Source organism: Staurois parvus, unplaced genomic scaffold, assembly GCF_062004578.1.
Source record: "Staurois parvus isolate SC_StPar_1 unplaced genomic scaffold, SC_StPar_1.0 ptg000449l, whole genome shotgun sequence".
Classification (NCBI taxonomy): domain Eukaryota; kingdom Metazoa; phylum Chordata; class Amphibia; order Anura; family Ranidae; genus Staurois; species Staurois parvus.
The window spans coordinates 6,963,120-6,980,207 of record NW_028318245.1 but is presented as its reverse complement, the minus strand read 5'-3'; the positions used below and the strand labels follow the sequence as shown (position 1 = coordinate 6,980,207).

At 44.8% G+C, this 17,088-nt stretch overlaps 1 protein-coding gene across 1 annotated transcript; it reads right to left on the bottom strand.

Annotated features, from left to right (window-relative positions):
• Positions 1-6,494: 6,494 nt before the first annotated feature.
• On the bottom strand, positions 6,495-13,796 carry LOC149453500 (uncharacterized). The gene is made up of 4 exons (XM_089688441.1): positions 13,499-13,796; positions 11,969-12,154; positions 11,762-11,831; positions 6,495-9,823 (listed from the first exon to the last, which is right to left on the bottom strand). Exons 1-4 carry the CDS (start codon positions 13,571-13,573, stop codon positions 8,484-8,486), a joined length of 1,671 nt encoding a protein of 556 aa, XP_089544567.1. The 5' UTR covers positions 13,574-13,796; the 3' UTR covers positions 6,495-8,483.
• Positions 13,797-17,088: the final 3,292 nt, after the last annotated feature.

Below are 17,088 nucleotides of genomic sequence, written 5' to 3'. Positions count from 1 at the left end.
GCCAGTGAGATGAATGGTCCTTACTTTGGAGTTCAGTTGGAAGAATTACATTGGGAAGAATTATATTGGTGGTCAATGGGAAAACTTCCCCTTACAATGGTGGCCATTGATATGAATGGTGGTATACATTGGTGGTCAATGGGAAAACTTCCCCTTATAATGGCGGCCAGTGAGATGAATGGTCCTTACATTGGAGGTCAGTGGGAAAAACGCTCCTTATATTGATGGACATTGGGAAGACCTCCCAGACCATTGGTGGTCAATGGGAAAACATCCCCTTACAATGGTGGCCAGTGATATGAATGGTCCTTAAATTGGAAGCCGGTGGGAAGAATTACATTGGGAAGAATGACATTTGTGGTGAGTGGGAAAACTTCCCCTTACAATGGTGGCCAGTGATATGAATGGTGGTATACATTGGTGTTCATGGGAAAACTTCCCCTTACAATGATGGTCAGTGATATGAATGGTCATTAAATTGGAAGTCAGTGGGAAGAATGCTCCTTAAATTGGTGGACATTGAGAAGAATACCCCTTACAACGGTGGTCAATGGGAAAACATCCCCTTACAATGGTGGCCAGTGAGACGAATGGTCCTTACATTGGATGTCAGTGGGAAGAATGCTCCTTACATTGGTGGATATTGGGAAGAATACCCAAACATTGGTGGTCAATGGAAAAACTTCCCCTTACAATGGTGGAAGTTGAGATAAATGGTCTTTACATTGGTGGCCATTGGGAAGAATGTCCTCTTTACAGACAGCTAAAAAATTAATTGTGTCATGGCGGTGGACTTGGAACAATGCAGGCACCATCATATGGGAGGTCAGTAAGGCCACATTTCAAGGAACTCCTAGCAATCTTTGAAGGAACCCTATGTTCCATGGAACCCTGGTTGACATTGACTGCCTTAAGCAATCAGATATTCCCTGGATCAATAATCTATGGTGTGGTTACCTCTAAACACTCCCAGATATTTTTTTTTGGTGGGCTTTCCATCAAAAATGGAAGGACCACTTCCTTACCAACTCCTCCCTCCCTCTCCCCCCGCACCACCATCACCTAAAAAACATTAGCTGTAAACAAAACTTTAAAAATAAGGCTTTAACAAAAAGAAAAAAAAATACTTGCTTCAGTCTCGATTTCTGAGAGCCATGGGTGGCGTCATCACGCCTTACATCTGCCTCTTGGGATGACTGCCAAACCAGCTGCTGACAAGATCTGTGAAGACTATCACACTGGATAAATTATTTTACACAGATCTCATCAGCATCTGGTTTGGCAGTTATTCCAAGAGGCAAATGCAAAGCGTGATGATGTCACCCATGCCTTCCAGAAACTGAGTCTCAAGCAGATATTCTATCTTTTTTCTTTTTTTCACTTCCAGCCAATATTTAGTTCTCATACATGGTTTTCCATTGCAGGCCTGGATGAAGGGGATGTTTTGGGGCCCCAAAATGCATTGGTTACTCATTTTATTGCAACTTTGACCCTTACTGGAGTAAAACTGCATCTGGACTACTGAATGGTGGTGTGGAGCTTCAATTCTTAGGCTCCTTTCACACAGGCAGTAAGAGGAAAGCAAAAACAAGCAGTTAATGTGTGTTTGCACTAACTACCCTCCCCCTTCCCCCATGATCGCCCACCTACAATTGGACATGGTGCCGCTTGGGTGATCATGCATTGCTGCAAAGCATTGCAGTGTGATCATGTATATTGGACATGCCAAGATTGACAGGTGGCTTAGCCTGTCAAGCTTTCCTATGTAAATGAATGGGACGACAGGCCACCTGCAAGCCAAATGTTTGGCCTGCAGTTGGGCCTCAAGGGCAGCAGCTAGGCACTCGAAATCCCTTAAGAATGCATCCGAGCCCACATTCTCAGGGGATTTCAGTTGGGCAGGAGGCAGCAATGAGTGTCGATGTCATAGCAGAGGTCCTCCCTGCCTCCTCTCAGTATGGTTGCTCTTCTCCATAAATATCTTTCACCCTCCATATGAGGCTTTAGGGGTAAGATTATGTCTCTCCCTCTGGGGTCTATTTCTTTTTTAAAACGAGAAAACATCTTGCGTGCTCTAGGACAGTGCTCAGCACATCCCAGGTGCCAGGCCGCCATGGAGACTAGAAATTGCCTCATAGTGCCTGGGTTCATACACTACCTCCCACTGACTTCAAAGCAAAGTCACGTCCTATTGACTTCAATGCAAAATCGCCTCCCATTAACTTCAATACAAAACCGTCTCCCATTGACGTCAAAGCATAAACACCTTCCATTGACTTAAATGCCAAATCGCCTCCCATTGACTTCAATGCATAAATGCCCTCCATAGACTTCAATGCCAAATCGCCTCCCATTGAGTTCAATGCAAAACCGCCTCCTATTGACTTCAATGCATAAACGCCTTCCATTGACTTCAATGCCAAATCGCCTACCAATGACTTCAATGCCAAATCACCTCCCATTGATTTCAATGCCAAATCGCCTCCCATTGACTTCAATGCCAAATCACCTCCCATTGATTTCAATGCAAAATCGCCTCCCATTGACTTCAATGCCAAATCGCTTCCCATTGATTTAATTGCAAAATCGCCTCCCATTGACCTTAATGCCAAATCGCCTCCCATGCACTTCAATGCAAAAACACCACCCACAATTAGTAGTTAAACATATTTTAACGCATCATTTTTTTGCCACCTAAAAAGAGTCCATACACAGTCTTGTAGACTGGCACTTGATGTCGTGGTGCCGTCGCATTATTTGGAAACGCCAACGCATTTCGTGGCCTAAACAACTGCTTCTTCAGGGACAGAGTGCGGAAACAAATACATTTTTAAAATGTCAGTTATATATGACAACTATGACTTTTTCCAAGCCAAAGGGTGGGGAATGGCTTTGAAGCACTGGACCACATAGGGAGGAGACCGAAGCCGCAATCAGCGCAACGCCAAGAGGGTAGTCAAACTGTACAAGTCAGAGTCATTGCCCTCTGGCCTGAAATCTCAAGTGCCTGCTCTAGGGTCTCACGTAGCATTCCGTCCCTGAAGAAGCAGTAGTTTAGGCCGCAAAACGCGTTGGTCTTGTAGTTTCCAAATAATGGAACAGCACAAGGACATCAAGTGCCAGTCTACAATATGGACTCCTTTAAATGTCAAAAAATCATGAGATAAATAGGTTGAAATTTTTATTTGGCGGGAGAATACAAAAATTATTTTGTAGGGTTTTATAAATGAACTGTTATTAATAAATTTTGTGTATCTTATTTTCTTGTGTTTCTGTTGCCTTTATTTGTACGGACTCTTTATACTTAGTACCCCTTTTTTTTTTCAATGGAATCTGCTGGTTCCAAATAATTGGATACATTAGCACCGTAGGTTCACCTTCCAAAAGATGGCCGCTTTTGCTGTATGTGAGCGAGACTGAACAGTCAGGTTTGGCAATGGATCTTGGTTTGATGTTGGCGTTTCGGTCACGGGGGGGTTCGGTTGGGTTGAGGTTGGTCATCTATGCTGGGAAGACAAGTTCCACGTCCATCTCAGTATTGCAGCCATCCCAGATTCCCGCTGATTTGGAGAAATGGGAGCAGGTGAGCTCCGCCAAGGATGCAGTGATGGGGCCTGAGTGGTCTACAGCCAGGTCCAAACACTGTCATCTGATAAAGAGGCCCACAACCCCAACTATGGGGAAGCTCCAGCACGAAGGTTACATGGGATTAAGATGCAGAGCAATTGAGTAGCAGGAGAGTACAGAAAAAAGTGACCAGTGGGTCGGAGATGGGTTTTAAAGAGAGAAAGAAGGGGTAGAAGGGGGGAGTCAAAGGGGTGGAATGGTACGGCCTTGGAGAATATCTGCCATAAGAGAGAGCCCATTAGGCATTGTCTTTCCTCTCTTTATTCTGCCCTGATCAGTCCACAGGATGACTTACTACCTACCTTACTCATTGGGAGGGTGATTTAGGCCTCCGTCTTACAGAAACACAGAGAATAAATGTGACTAGAGTTACTTTGGGTGGGGGGCCCATGGAACCCAGCTCACTTTGGAGAGGTGGGGAGACCCCTGTCTCAGCTCCCCATATCCCTCTTATGTGCAAGTCACGCTGTACCTATTAGGGGTGCAGGGTGATCTATCCTAATATTGTGTAGACATGTCTAGGAGATAGGTGGGGTGGGGGGTTGTGGATTGTTTAGTGTTATGTGGTTGCATCCCATTGTTCTATTGTTTGTCTTGCTTGGGAGCAAACTATTATGGGATGTATGTGTTTATGTGTATTGGCTTAGTTGGGGGGTTTGTCTCCAGCAGCCCTCCCTCCTGATGGGACTGTCTGCTGGAGTGAAGTTTGAATACCTGTGTGTCTCTTGTTATGCAATCTACATTTAGTAACAAGAGACACACAGGTATTCAAACTTCACTCCCTGAGTCATTATGCAGGGAGGGGGGATTTGTCCCTTGAGTGTCTATATCTTGTATCTGCGTTCAAATAAACTACTGTACTTTCTGGCTTACTTCAAATCTGTGGTGTCTGTCGTTGGTGTTCGGACGGGGAAGCGGTATTCTAACGGAAGTACTCAGCACAGGCTGGGACAGTTCCGTTACAATGAAGATTCTCCATTTTGCACAGAAGTCGTCCATTGCTTCCAGGGCACAGGACCCCAGTTACAAGATTTTGACCCGGTGGTATAGGGTCCCTACACTGTATTTTCCCACAGGTCTCGGACCTGTGTTGGGAGATGTGGGACTGATCGAGGTACGATGCTGCATATTTTCTGGACTTGCCCTAAAATCAAACCCTTTTGGCAGATGGTGGCTGGCACCATTAAGGATCTGACGAGTGTCGGTGTGGCCGGCGACCCCGCGGCATGCTTGTTGTACCTCGTAGACCGCCCTGTTCAAAAATATAAAGCATCTTTGACAATTCAACTGCTGAATGCGGCTAAGGCTTGTATTCCCTTGTGTTGGAGGTCTGTGCACCCGCCTACGAGGTCCCTTTGGTTCTCTAAAGTTAATGAATTGCGAGACATGGAGGACCTTACAGCCTTTGTACGACCGCAGGGGAAGTTTTTCGAGACACGTGGAGACCCTGGCAATATTTTGTCTACACTGATTCTTATCTTCAGGTGCCTCCCTGAGTCGGTCTTTGTGGGGGCTTGACACATTTGCTGTCTGGGTTTTGTGCTGCTTGGGCACCTAGATGGGAGGGCTGATCTGCTCTATTCCGCTATCTCTTTCTGTCCCCTTTCTCTCGGTCCCTTCTTGACTGGTCCTTCCTTGTTTCCTCCTATCTTCTTTACCCCTCTCTTACCATCTTCCTCCTCTATTTCCTTTCTCTTTTTTTCAGTAATCCCCTTGCTCAATTACAGTCCCCTTTTGTTGGTTCCTCATTTGACAAGGGTTTCTGTATCCAAATTGTTTAGTTAAGTTCCTAGGATCTTTGGCGGGGTTTCTTTTCCCCGGTCTGGGATCTCGGGAAGGTCTGATTATCGCAGTGGTCCGTGTAGTTGGATGCTTGTTTATTAACCAATACTATTCCAGCTGCTCAGGGCCACATAGTACCATATAGCTGTTCTCATTATGTTTTTGCCTATCTCAATTGTTGCTATGCTGCCAACTGTTTACCTGACTATTGGTCATTTTTGACCACTACTCTGTAATCTCTGTGTACTTTATACTGTATGTTTTTTTGGCTACTTTATAAAATATACTTTAAAATTTATAAAGGAATCACAAAAAAAAAAAATGGGTGAAATGGGAAGAGATGGAGGAGATGAGAGGGATGAAGGTGCGTTCAGGAGGTGGAAGATATTCATTACAGTTTAGTATCCATTAGTTATTCATTTAAAAGGGCAGCACAGTGGCTAAATAATTAGTATTTCCACCTGGCAGTACTAGGGCCGTTGGTTCGAATCCCAGCCACAGCACCTCCTGCTTGGAGTTTGCGTGTTCTCCCTGTGCCTGCGTGGGTTTCCTCCGGGTACTCCAGTTTCCTCCCACACTCCAAAGATATACTGGTAGGTGAATTAGCTCCTAAAATTGGCCCTAGTATGTGTATGTATGAATGTAAGTTAGGGACCTTAGATTGTACGCCCCTTGAGGGTTAGGGACCTTAGATTGTACGCTCCTCGGAGGCGGGGACCGATGTGAATGTACAATATATATATGTAAAGCGCTGTGTAAACTGACGGCGCTATATAAGTACCTGAAATAAATAATAAATAAATAGATAAATAAAAGCATATAGGCCTATTCCGGGAACGTCTGTTGATATTCTTTTAATTTTCTTTTTGTCTCGTTATGCTTTATTGTAAATTCCAACAAAAATTTGATCACGAAAATATAGGCCTAACTACACCCTGAAAATGGGTGTAACATGCTCAAAAGGGGAATTTATCCTTTAATGCTATTAGGACTTCAATTTGTGGACTTGAAGACAGAAAGACAAGTGTCTTTTTTTCCACCTGGCAAGGAATAATAATTAAAAAAAAAAAAAAAAAAAACAGGCCTTATTTTTCTATATTTTTATTGACATATGCCAAAAGCAATATTTCTCTTCACAGCATCTCCTTGGATTTTCCAGTACTTTCTGGACAGAAGACTGGCAAACATTCTACAAGGTTCTCTCAGCCTTGTCTTGCTGACAAATACTGTGCTTTATTATTTGGTTTAAATACCCCATAGTTTGTATCTTTTAACCCAGTCCATTTACATTGTTCCCCCATTCCCAAGCCCTGATGAAGGAGGTGAGTTGTTCTGCCCCCCTAAAACGCATTGTTTTTCCATATAGTGTCCATTTGATCTTACATTGGTATAAAACTATTGTCTGAACTATTAACTCGCAGTGGGGCACTTCATTTTCACAAACCAAAGAAAACAGTGGAGAGCTTTTGGTGCTCCTTAAGCCCTAATGAAGGGGGTGAGTTATTGTGGCCCTTGAAATGCATTTTCTTTTTTTAGTATAGTCTTCCATTTGATCTTACTACATTGGCATAAAACTAACATCTGAACTATTAACCTTGGTGTGGCACTTCAATTTCTGATCTATTCAGTTCCATTATAAAACAAGGAAACCATTGAGAGCATTTAGTATTCCTTAAGCCCTGCTGAAAGGGGTGAGGTGATGTGGCCCCCAAAACGCGTTGTCTCTTTTGTATAGTCTTCTATTTGATTATTAACTTGTAATGTGGTACTTCAATCTTAGATCAATTCAGTTCCATTACAAACCAGGGAAAACGTGGAGATCTTTTGGTACTCCTTAAGCCCTGACGAAGGGGAAGGGGGTGAGTTAATGTGGCCCCCGAAACGTGTTGTCTTTTTTGTATAGTCTTCCATTTGATCTTACATTGGAATAACTATTAACTTGTGTTGTGGTACTTCAATCTCAGATCAATTCAATTCCATTACAAACAAAGGAAACCGTGGAGATCTTTTGGTGCTCCTTAAGCCCTGATGAAGGGGGTGAGTTGATGTGGCCCCCCGAAACATATTGTCTCTTTTGTAAACTATTCCATTTGATTTTACTTTGGAGTAACTAATAACTTGTGTTGCGGTACTTCAATTTCAGATCAATTCAGTTCCATTACAAACCAAGGAAACCATGGAGAACTTTTGCTGCTCCTTAAGGCCTGATGAAGGGGGGCAGTTTTTTTGGCCCCCGAAATGTGTTGTCTTTTTCATATACTCTTCAATTTGGTTTTACTTTGGAATAACTAATAAACCTGTGGTGTGGCATTTCAATCTCAGGTCAATGCAGTTGTACCACAAACCAAGGAAATCACGGAGATTTTTTGGTGCTCTTTAAGACCTGATGAAGAGGGTGAGTTGTTGTGGCCCCCGAAATGCATTGTTTCTTTTGTGTAGTCTTCCATTTTACCTCACTTTGGAATAACTTTTGACCTGTGGTGTGGCACTTCAATCACAGATCAATGCAGTTGCATCACAAACCAAGCAAACCATGGATATCTTTTGGTGCTCCTTAAGCCCTGATGAAGGAAGACAGTTGTGGCCCTGAAACGTGTTGTCTCTTTTTTATAGTCTTCAATTTCATCTTACTTTGGAAAAACTTATAACCTGAAGTGTTGCACTTCAATCTCAGGTCAATTCAGTTGCATTACAAACCAAGGAAGCCGTGGAGATCCTTTGGTTTCAAGAAGCCACCAGCCTAGAACCCAGACCCCCCCGTTCACACATTACTAGGTTAGAGTGGGACAACAGGACAGTCCTAGGGTTCCATCACCACTTATCCATTCCTCCACGTTTTTGATGTGAGATAACCATGTGTCCTTCACCATCAACAAATGGGGTGATCGAGGTGAACTTGCAGTTCATTGTTGAATCCTGTTATGTTTTTGAGGTTGAGGTTGGAACTTGGGGCAGCCAGGAGAAATGGGGAAGTTATTAGGCACTGCAGCTGTTTGTTTTTTTTTTACACTTTTATTATGTTAGCTTGAAAATCAAATCCACACCTATTTATAGGAGAAAATAAAAACATTCTCTTAGTTGGTGAGCAAACTCTTTGACGTGCGGGCCCTTTGGTGAACTCTTTGGTGTAGAATGAGGTAGCAGCTGCGGTTAAAACACTTCCCGCACTCCGAACATGGGAAAGACTGCGCCCTGGTGTGAGTCAGCTGGTGGTTGCTCAGCACTGACTTATGGCGGAAGGACTTCCCGCACTCCGAACAGGAGTACGGCTTCTCCCCGGAATGGATCCTCTGGTGAACGATGAGGAGCGAGTTACGGGAAAAGCACCTTCCACACTCCGTACACTCGAAAGGCTTCTCGCCAGAATGGGTCCGTTTGTGCATGGACAGTGAATGCTTCTGCGTGAAGCGCTTGCCGCACTCCGCGCATGAGTACGGCCTCTCTCCTGTGTGGATGCGCTGGTGCTTTATCAGTGCGATCTTCTGGTGGAAGCGCCTCCCACATTCCGAGCAAACAAAGGGCTTCTCATCTGTATGACTCTGGTGGTGGATTATGAGGGTGGGCCTGCTGCCGAATCTCTTCCCACACACTGGGCACGGGTATGGCTTCTCTCCTGAGTGGGACCGCATGTGCTTCCCGAGCGACGACCGCTGGGAGAAACATTTGCCGCAGTCCTTACAGGCATATGGCTTTTCCCCGGTGTGACTACGTTGGTGTATTACGAGCAGTTGCTTCAGAGGGAAGGACTTCTCACACTCAGAGCAGTTGTACGGCTTCGGCCTTGTGTGGACTCGCTGGTGCTTCGTCAGCTGCTCCTCCGTGCCAAAACACTTCCCACACTCCTGGCAGGAGAGGGAATGAGGCCCTTGATACATCAACTGGTGCTTGAGGAAGTCGCAGCTGCTGGTGAAGCTTTTCTTACACCCCTCACAGTTGTAGATCTTAGTCTCTGAGGTTTGTGAAGATGACTGAGTGCTTCCACCTGCTATATAGGGAACTCCAATTTCTTCATGTATGCTCCAATCCTGAGGAAAGTTTGAGCCCATCTGTGAGGTTTGTCCCAAGGAATCTAATACATTGGTCAAAAATATTTCTTCTTTTATAGTAAAAGACGTATAGTCCTCCTCAAGATCACCTTTGTTTATCTCCTCCTTCACAGAAGTAGACAATGTACTTCTCTGGTCATCACAAATTTGAGGGTCGTCCTGCTCACTCTGTGCCAGTGGCGGCAATTTTATACAGTTCCAAGAGCCTCTGTTCAACAATCCCTCTTCTCTGGAGTCAGATTCCTCCTTCATTGTGATCGCTGTGTTCTCAGTCTGTGTACTGATACCTCCATTCAAGATGGTTTCTTCCTCATCAGGATCCGATTCCTCCTTTATCACGCTGCAAATCTGAATGGTCTCAGATAAACCTGTAGGATACATACCCACTTTGGTTACAGGTTCATACTTCCTCTTGATACTATTACCTGCCCTACATAGCAAAAGTAAATAACAACCCAACTGGACTAGCTGAGTATTTCTGAAAATGTTTGAAAGAAAAAGTATAAAAAAGGTATAATGACTCATCATTTGCCCCTTTTCGAATGGCTTTGTTAGAGGTTTCAGACCGACAAAGCCAGCCGGAAGGCAAACGGTGTCTTCTGTCCTGTCTCTTTAGTGTTCTGGGAATCCTTTGTCATGCATTAAATAAAACCTTTATAAAGCAAAGAATATATGGTAAGAATAAAGTGGAACTGAGAGAACCCTTTCACTGAGTGATACACTGTGTGGTCCTGAGTTAAAGATGAACTCCGGCCAGACAATTTTCAGCAGCTGTTGAAATAACATTTCTTACCTTGCACAAATACGCTCTCTTTTTGCGATAAAATGTTAGAGAAACTGTAAAATCGATCCAGTAAACTAGTCTTTTAAATTCCGTGTTTTGTTTATTTTTCTACCAGTGGCTTAGGTAATGTAAGGTAATTACGCCAGCATTGGCTTTAATTGGAGGACCCAGGCTTCAGTTGCCCAAAAGCATGGCCGAATTTGATTTACAGGCCAAGAGACTTCTGATATCTCCCGCCCACCCTAACAAAGACCATGACTGACAGGCCAGGAGACTCCGGTATCTACCACCTACCATGACAGGCCAGGAGACTTCTGGTCTATCCTGCTCACCCTGACAAAGACCATGACTGAAAGGCCAGAAGATCCCTGGTCTCTCCCACCTACCATGATATACACAATGCTTTACAGGCCAGGAGACTCCTGGACTCTCTCGCCTACCTTGACCAAAGACCATGGCTGACAGGCCAGAAGACAACTGGTCTCTCCCGCCCACCCTGACAAAGACCATGGCTGACAGGCCAGGAGACTCCTGGTCTCTCCCGCGCACCCTGACATAGACCATGGCTGACAGGCCAGGAAAGTCCTGGTCTCTTCCTTTCACCCTGACACAGACCATGACTGACAGGCCAGGAGACTCCTGGTCTCTTCCTTTCACCCTGACACAGACCATGACTGACAGGCCAGGAGACTCCTGGTCTCTCTCACCTACCTTGACATAGACCATGACTAACAGGCCAGGAGACTCCTGGTCTCTCCCGGCCACCCTGACAAAGACCATGGCTGACAGGCCAGGAGACTCCTGGTCTCTCTCGGCCACCCTGACAAAGACCATGGCTGACAGGCCAGGAGATATATATAGATATATATATATGTGTGTGTGTGTGTACAAACACGTTTTTGGCTCTTTGTGTTGGATTTTTATACATGCTGACCAACTGTGTCCTGTGAAAATAGTTTAATAAAGATTAATTCTTAAAATCTTTTCTAATGGACATATACGGACAAGAAGTAACAAATAAAACCAAAAACTATCCAGGAGTTCAGCTTTGAGCCCCTGGTCCCACTGGTGTGACTTGTAATACGATTTGACAGTTCCAAATCGCATGGCAAGTTGTACCCTATAGCCGGCAATTGAACCATTCATATTGCCACAACTCATGTGGCAACAATTATGAAAAAGGTTCCTGCACTACTTTTTGCCAATTTCATTGAGACTTGCATAGACTTCTGTTAAATGAAATTGGCAATGCGAATCACACTAATCTGTGGCTTTGAAATCGTGCTGAAATAGCGTGGTTTCAAAGCCACACTGGTGAGAACCAGGGCTAAATGATATGTTACTGGCGTCAGCAACTGTGACGTGAAAGATGGACAAGTGGGAAAGGTTAATGAGGACCCGGTAGACCTCAGAAGATGGTGCTAGAGATATCCTAACATAAAAAGGACACTAAAGCCCTCAACCTAAAACATCCCATTGGCTTGCCCAATACTAATTTAAATATTACAAAAATAAAACAAACCTGGTGAGGTGGAGCGGTGATTGTCCATAATGACGTTCTTCTGGAAAGGTGGACCATCGTCGAAAAATAACTGGAGAGAGAAAAATGAGGAGACCGTGACCTCCTGACACCTTATAGGAACCTGACACACACAATGATACAGTCACCATCCAGACACATCCCTTGTCTGTTACTGGAAAATGTCCCAGAATTCCCAGAACCGCTCACCTCTCCTGTCAGAAGATCAATGATCCTCTGGGTGACTTCTAGAACCTTCTTATCGTTGTTTCTCTCAAGTGTTGGGGGTGGAGATGGAGGCTCCCTGGCGGGATTTTTGCCCTTTTTTCCCAACATAGGTGGATACATCCCTTGTAAGAGACCCTCAATAGTCACCATCTTCACCACCGCACATTTCTACATGGGAGGAAATAAAACAGAATGTTAAGTGTGATGTCATGAGAACTCCCCGACTCCTCCACCTCAGGAGTGAGCTTGAGTTTGGTCGAGCTCAGAAGGCAGCTATAAGTACCCGGCCAATCAGTTGTGGGTAGGTGATCCCCTACCCTGCTGTTGCGGGTACACAAAGGAGTGAGAATTCTTGTGACATTGTTGACATAAATGGCCACATGACCATGTTAGATAAATGACAATGTCCTAATATGGTAATGATGTCACACGCATCCTTTTATGTACAAGCAGTTGCAAAGCGGGGAATCCCATGACCACGGCTCATTGGCCCAGCACTGATAGGTGCCTTCTGAATTTGGCCCAACATGGGTTTGGATGAAAACCTAAGCCGAACCGAAGCTCTTCCCTACTTCTCACCACCCTTGTTAGCTCTGTGTTTTATTAATAGAGATAAGAGTGATGTCATGTGACCTCCCAGAATCCTCCTCACTTCTTCGGTCATGTCTGTGTTTTATTAATAGAGATAAGTGATGTCATGTGACCTCCCAGAATCCTCCTCACCTCTCTGGTGAACTGTTTTATTAATAGAGATGAGAGTGATGTCATGTGACCTCCCAGAATCCTCCTCACCTCTCCGGTCAGGTCTATCTTTTATTAATAGAGATGAGTGATGTCATGTGACCTCCCAGAATTCTCCTCACCTCTCCGGTCAGGTCTGTGTTTTATTAAGAGGGATAAGAGTGATGTCACGTGACCTCCCAGAAGCCTCCTCACCTCTCCGATCAGATCTATCTTTTATTAATAGAGATGAGAGTGATGTCATGTGACCTCCCAGAATTCTCCTCACCTCTCCGGTCAGGTCTGTGTTTTATCAATAGAGATAAGAGTGATGTCATGTGACCTCCCAGAATCCTTCTCACCTCTCTGGTCTTGTCTGTGTTTTATTAATAGAGGTGAGAGTGATGTCATGTGACCTCCCAGAATCCTCCTCACCTCTCTGGTCAGGTCTGTTTTATTAATAGAGGTGAGAGTGATGTCATGTGACCTCCCAGAATCCTCCTCACCTCTCTGGTCATCTCTGTGTTTTATTAATAGAGATGAGAGTGACATCATGTGACCTGCAAAAATCCTCCTCACCACTCCGGTCAGATCTGTTTTATTAATAGAGATAAGAGTGATGTCATGTGACCTCCCAGAATCCTCCTCACCTCTCCGGTCAGGTCTGTTTTATTAATAGAGATCAGAGTGATGTCATGTGACCTCTCAGAATCCTCCTCACCTCTCCGGTCAGGTCTGTGTTTTATTATTAGAGATCAGTGATGTCATGTGACCTCCCAGAATCCTCCTCACCTCTCCGGTCAGCAGGTGGATGATCTCCAGGGTGAGGTCCAGTATTTCGGATGTGTGGCTGCACACCGCCTCCATCCTCAGCAGATCGGTCAGTGAGTGTCGCTCTCTGTATGCTCAGAGATTTATATCACGGCGGGAAATACAGCAAAACACTGAGATTACAATACCCAACCCCCAATTTCATAAATGTCTCATTCTGTTTTAAAGTGTAACTCAGTACAACAATCACAGATGGCTCCAAGCTACTCAATCTTTAACACAGACTTCCACCATTCACTCCTAAATTCCTTCCACCCACTTCCTGCCTTTTTTTTGTACACTTCCTACTCTTTTCTTTTCAGTTGCACTGCACTTCCGGGTTGTGCGTTCCAACCCCTACAGTCTGTTTTTCCTGACTTCCGGATTTTGCGTTCCACGGGCCTCTGTTGTTGCTGCCATCTTGCGGTTAGTTTTGTGAATTGCGAGGAGGACTCTGCGAAGCTTGCCCACACTGTAAAGAATCCAGAAGTGCCTTGGAACGCACAGCTAAGAAGCAACGGTGGAAAGCAAACAAGCTTCATTGAGAACATTCTGTGCAGACAGAAGCAATGGAAAGGCATTTATTGTGTTCTAAATCCTAAGGAGAGACAATGCTAGTGTATGCTCCCTCTTATCATATTTATATTTATTATATTTGTGTGTTTTTATTTTTTTATAGCATGCAAGCATAGAATAGGTGCAGCACATCATGCCCGCTTAATTGGTCTTTTTTTATTTCGGCCCATATTTTAGAAAGGTACAGGTGATCGCCATGTTTGTATTACACCACATTTGTGACAGTATTTTTGATGCCTGTATACCTGTAATAGTAAAGGATAGAGTTGTAGATGTAATTTTCCATGCGACTGAGGCCAAGGGTCGGCTTTAGAGGCTTAAGATTAGCGATTGTGTTGAGGTCAAGGGTTGTTAAGTGACGTTATGGCCTTCGACGTGATAAATATGTTTGTTCAGTTTATAATGCAAGTTATCTATTTGTTGTGCTGGAATTCCATCAACAAACGACATTTTGGAAACCAAAAAATGAGCCCAGCATCTCCAAAGTGACCTCAGGAATTCGATGCAGATGGAGGGCGTTGAGGTGAAAAACGGTTGGTGACACGTCTGCTTTGAGTTGTGTAGCGGGGGTGGGAGGGGGGCAGTTGGGGCGTTGATTCAACGACCAAGTCTCACCTGACCTTGGAAACTCATTCACATCTCCTGGATACCTTGAGGAGGACGTTTCAAGGCCAGGTGGGCTGTAGGCTGGAGATGTTAGGAGGTGACTTCAGACTTTTAAGTTTCCTTCTCTTTTCCCACAAGGTCCCCCCAGACCTTGGGGTCACCAGATCTTCAAAAATAATTATCTGTAGCATTCACTACAGTTGTAGACTTCCCATTTAATTGATGCATTTGGATATAGTTCTTTTAAAATAATGGATGAATCAGACCCTTTATTCCAGAGACCCTGAACCCTTGGAAGAAAAGTCTACAGCATGCTGTGTGTGTATGTTCCTCCATAAACTGTCCTCCAGAGCTTATCACTAATGGAGGGATGTTGATGTCTCTGAGACCCTGTAATGGAGGGTCTCAGGAACAATGGAGGGTCTCAGGAACATCAAGGTTCATTCTGATAGTGTTTAATACTCAATGTTTGTGTTGTAATACTTTGTGCATTTATTGTTGACTGTATAAAGGAGAAAGTGAAGTGAAACCCAACTAGGAATGTACAAGAGTCACACAACTGAGATGATATTACAGCTTGCCATGGAGATCATCTATCTAGTGACCGGAGAGTTGAGGAGGATTCTGGGAAGTCACATGACATCAGTTTTATCTGTTATTAAAACACAGACCTGACTAGAGAGGTGAGGAGGATTCTGGGAGGTCAAATGACATCACTCTTATCTCTGTTAATAAAATACAGACCTGACCGGAGAGGTGAGGAAGATTGTGGGAGGTCACATGACATCACTCTTATCTCTATCAATAAAACACAGACCTGATCGTAGAGGTGAGGAGGATTGTGGGAGGTCACATGACATCACTTTTAGCTCTGTTATTAAAAGACAGACCTGACCAGAGAGGCGAGGGGGATTCTGGGAGGTCACATGACATCACTCTTATCTCTAGTAATAAAACACAGACCTGACCGGAGAGGTGAGGAGGATTCTGGGAAGTCACGACATCAGTCTTATTTATTTATTACAGATACATATATATAGCGCCGTCAATTTATGCAGCACTTTACATATATATTGTACATTGACTTCACACCTCCTGGCAGAGCTTTGAGTTTGAAATTCTGTGAAAAAAAAAACCTGTGACGGAGGAAAGGCAGGACAGAACACACAGAGTGGATGGCAGACACACAAAGCTTTATTGAGACAAACAGACGGCAGTCCTTCAATATGGGGAGGTGGCAGAGAGGGTGGATTTGCCACTAAATGGTAACGAGGGGGCCCCACCCACTTAAAGTCCACTAGGAGAGCCAAGGGGGTGTCCCTGTAACAGGGGTAGTCCAACACAGGAGAGGGGTGCGAGGAGTCACCACCGCAACAGTTCAGGTAACACAGTGGGGAAGCAGGTACTCACGGATCCAATAGGGTGCCTGGTCTCCCAGGGGTAGAAGCAGAACACAGGTACCTGTGGAGTCCGGATCAGGCGGGTGGCCTCTGGCTCTGGCAGACGGACTGTGGTAGTCTCTCCCCCTTCTGTGGGGTCTCTCGCAATCGCAGGCAAGCTTTCTCTGGCCGCCTCTTCCCTCCTGTGGGGTCTCTGTGAGGCTGGGGAGTAGACTGGCAGAGTCTAGTCAGAAAGGTCTCGCCGGAGCTTGAGATCCTTTTACTAACTGCACACCGGAATGAAAAATGGAGCTTCTAGCATCAGCCTCTTAAACTGCTGCAGGACGCTCCCCGGTCGCCTTGGCAACCGGGAGGGGGGAGGTAATACTAGACCCCAGGGAGAATCAGGCTGGTTACAGGGACATCCTGGGGGGCAGAGATGATGTCTGCATAGATGAAAAGCAAGTTGGGAGATGTGCAGAGAGCTCCCAGCCAGCTGGCCAGGAGGGAGGGGGCCCAGAGTAATTTAATTAGGCCATTTGGCCTAGTGACACAGGGGACAATTGGAACAGTACAGAGCAGGACTCTGAGGGCATGTGATACAAGGCATTAATAAGGGGATTAATAATTGGCAGGCTCCCATACCGTGACAAAACCCATCAATGAAATTGGCTGGAGTGCATTCTTTCCAGCTCTCAGCTTTCCTGGAAGGCATGGAGACGTGACCAGTGCCCTCAGAAATTCTGGAGGCTGGGGCATTTTTTTTCAGTTTTGGATTAACAATTTGTATACGAATGACATTTTAAATCCATTTGTGGAATGACAAAAAAAAAAGGACATTCTTATTGTAATGGAAGTTCTACTTTTAAGTGTATACACAAGGAAGGCCTGAAGGCTTGACAAAGGGGGTAGAACCTCTGAAACACGTCACCTGGCATCTGTTTCTTCCACCCGAAAAAGTTTCACAGCCCTGTAACACTCTGAGCTGTCAGGATGTTGATGGATGCGGAT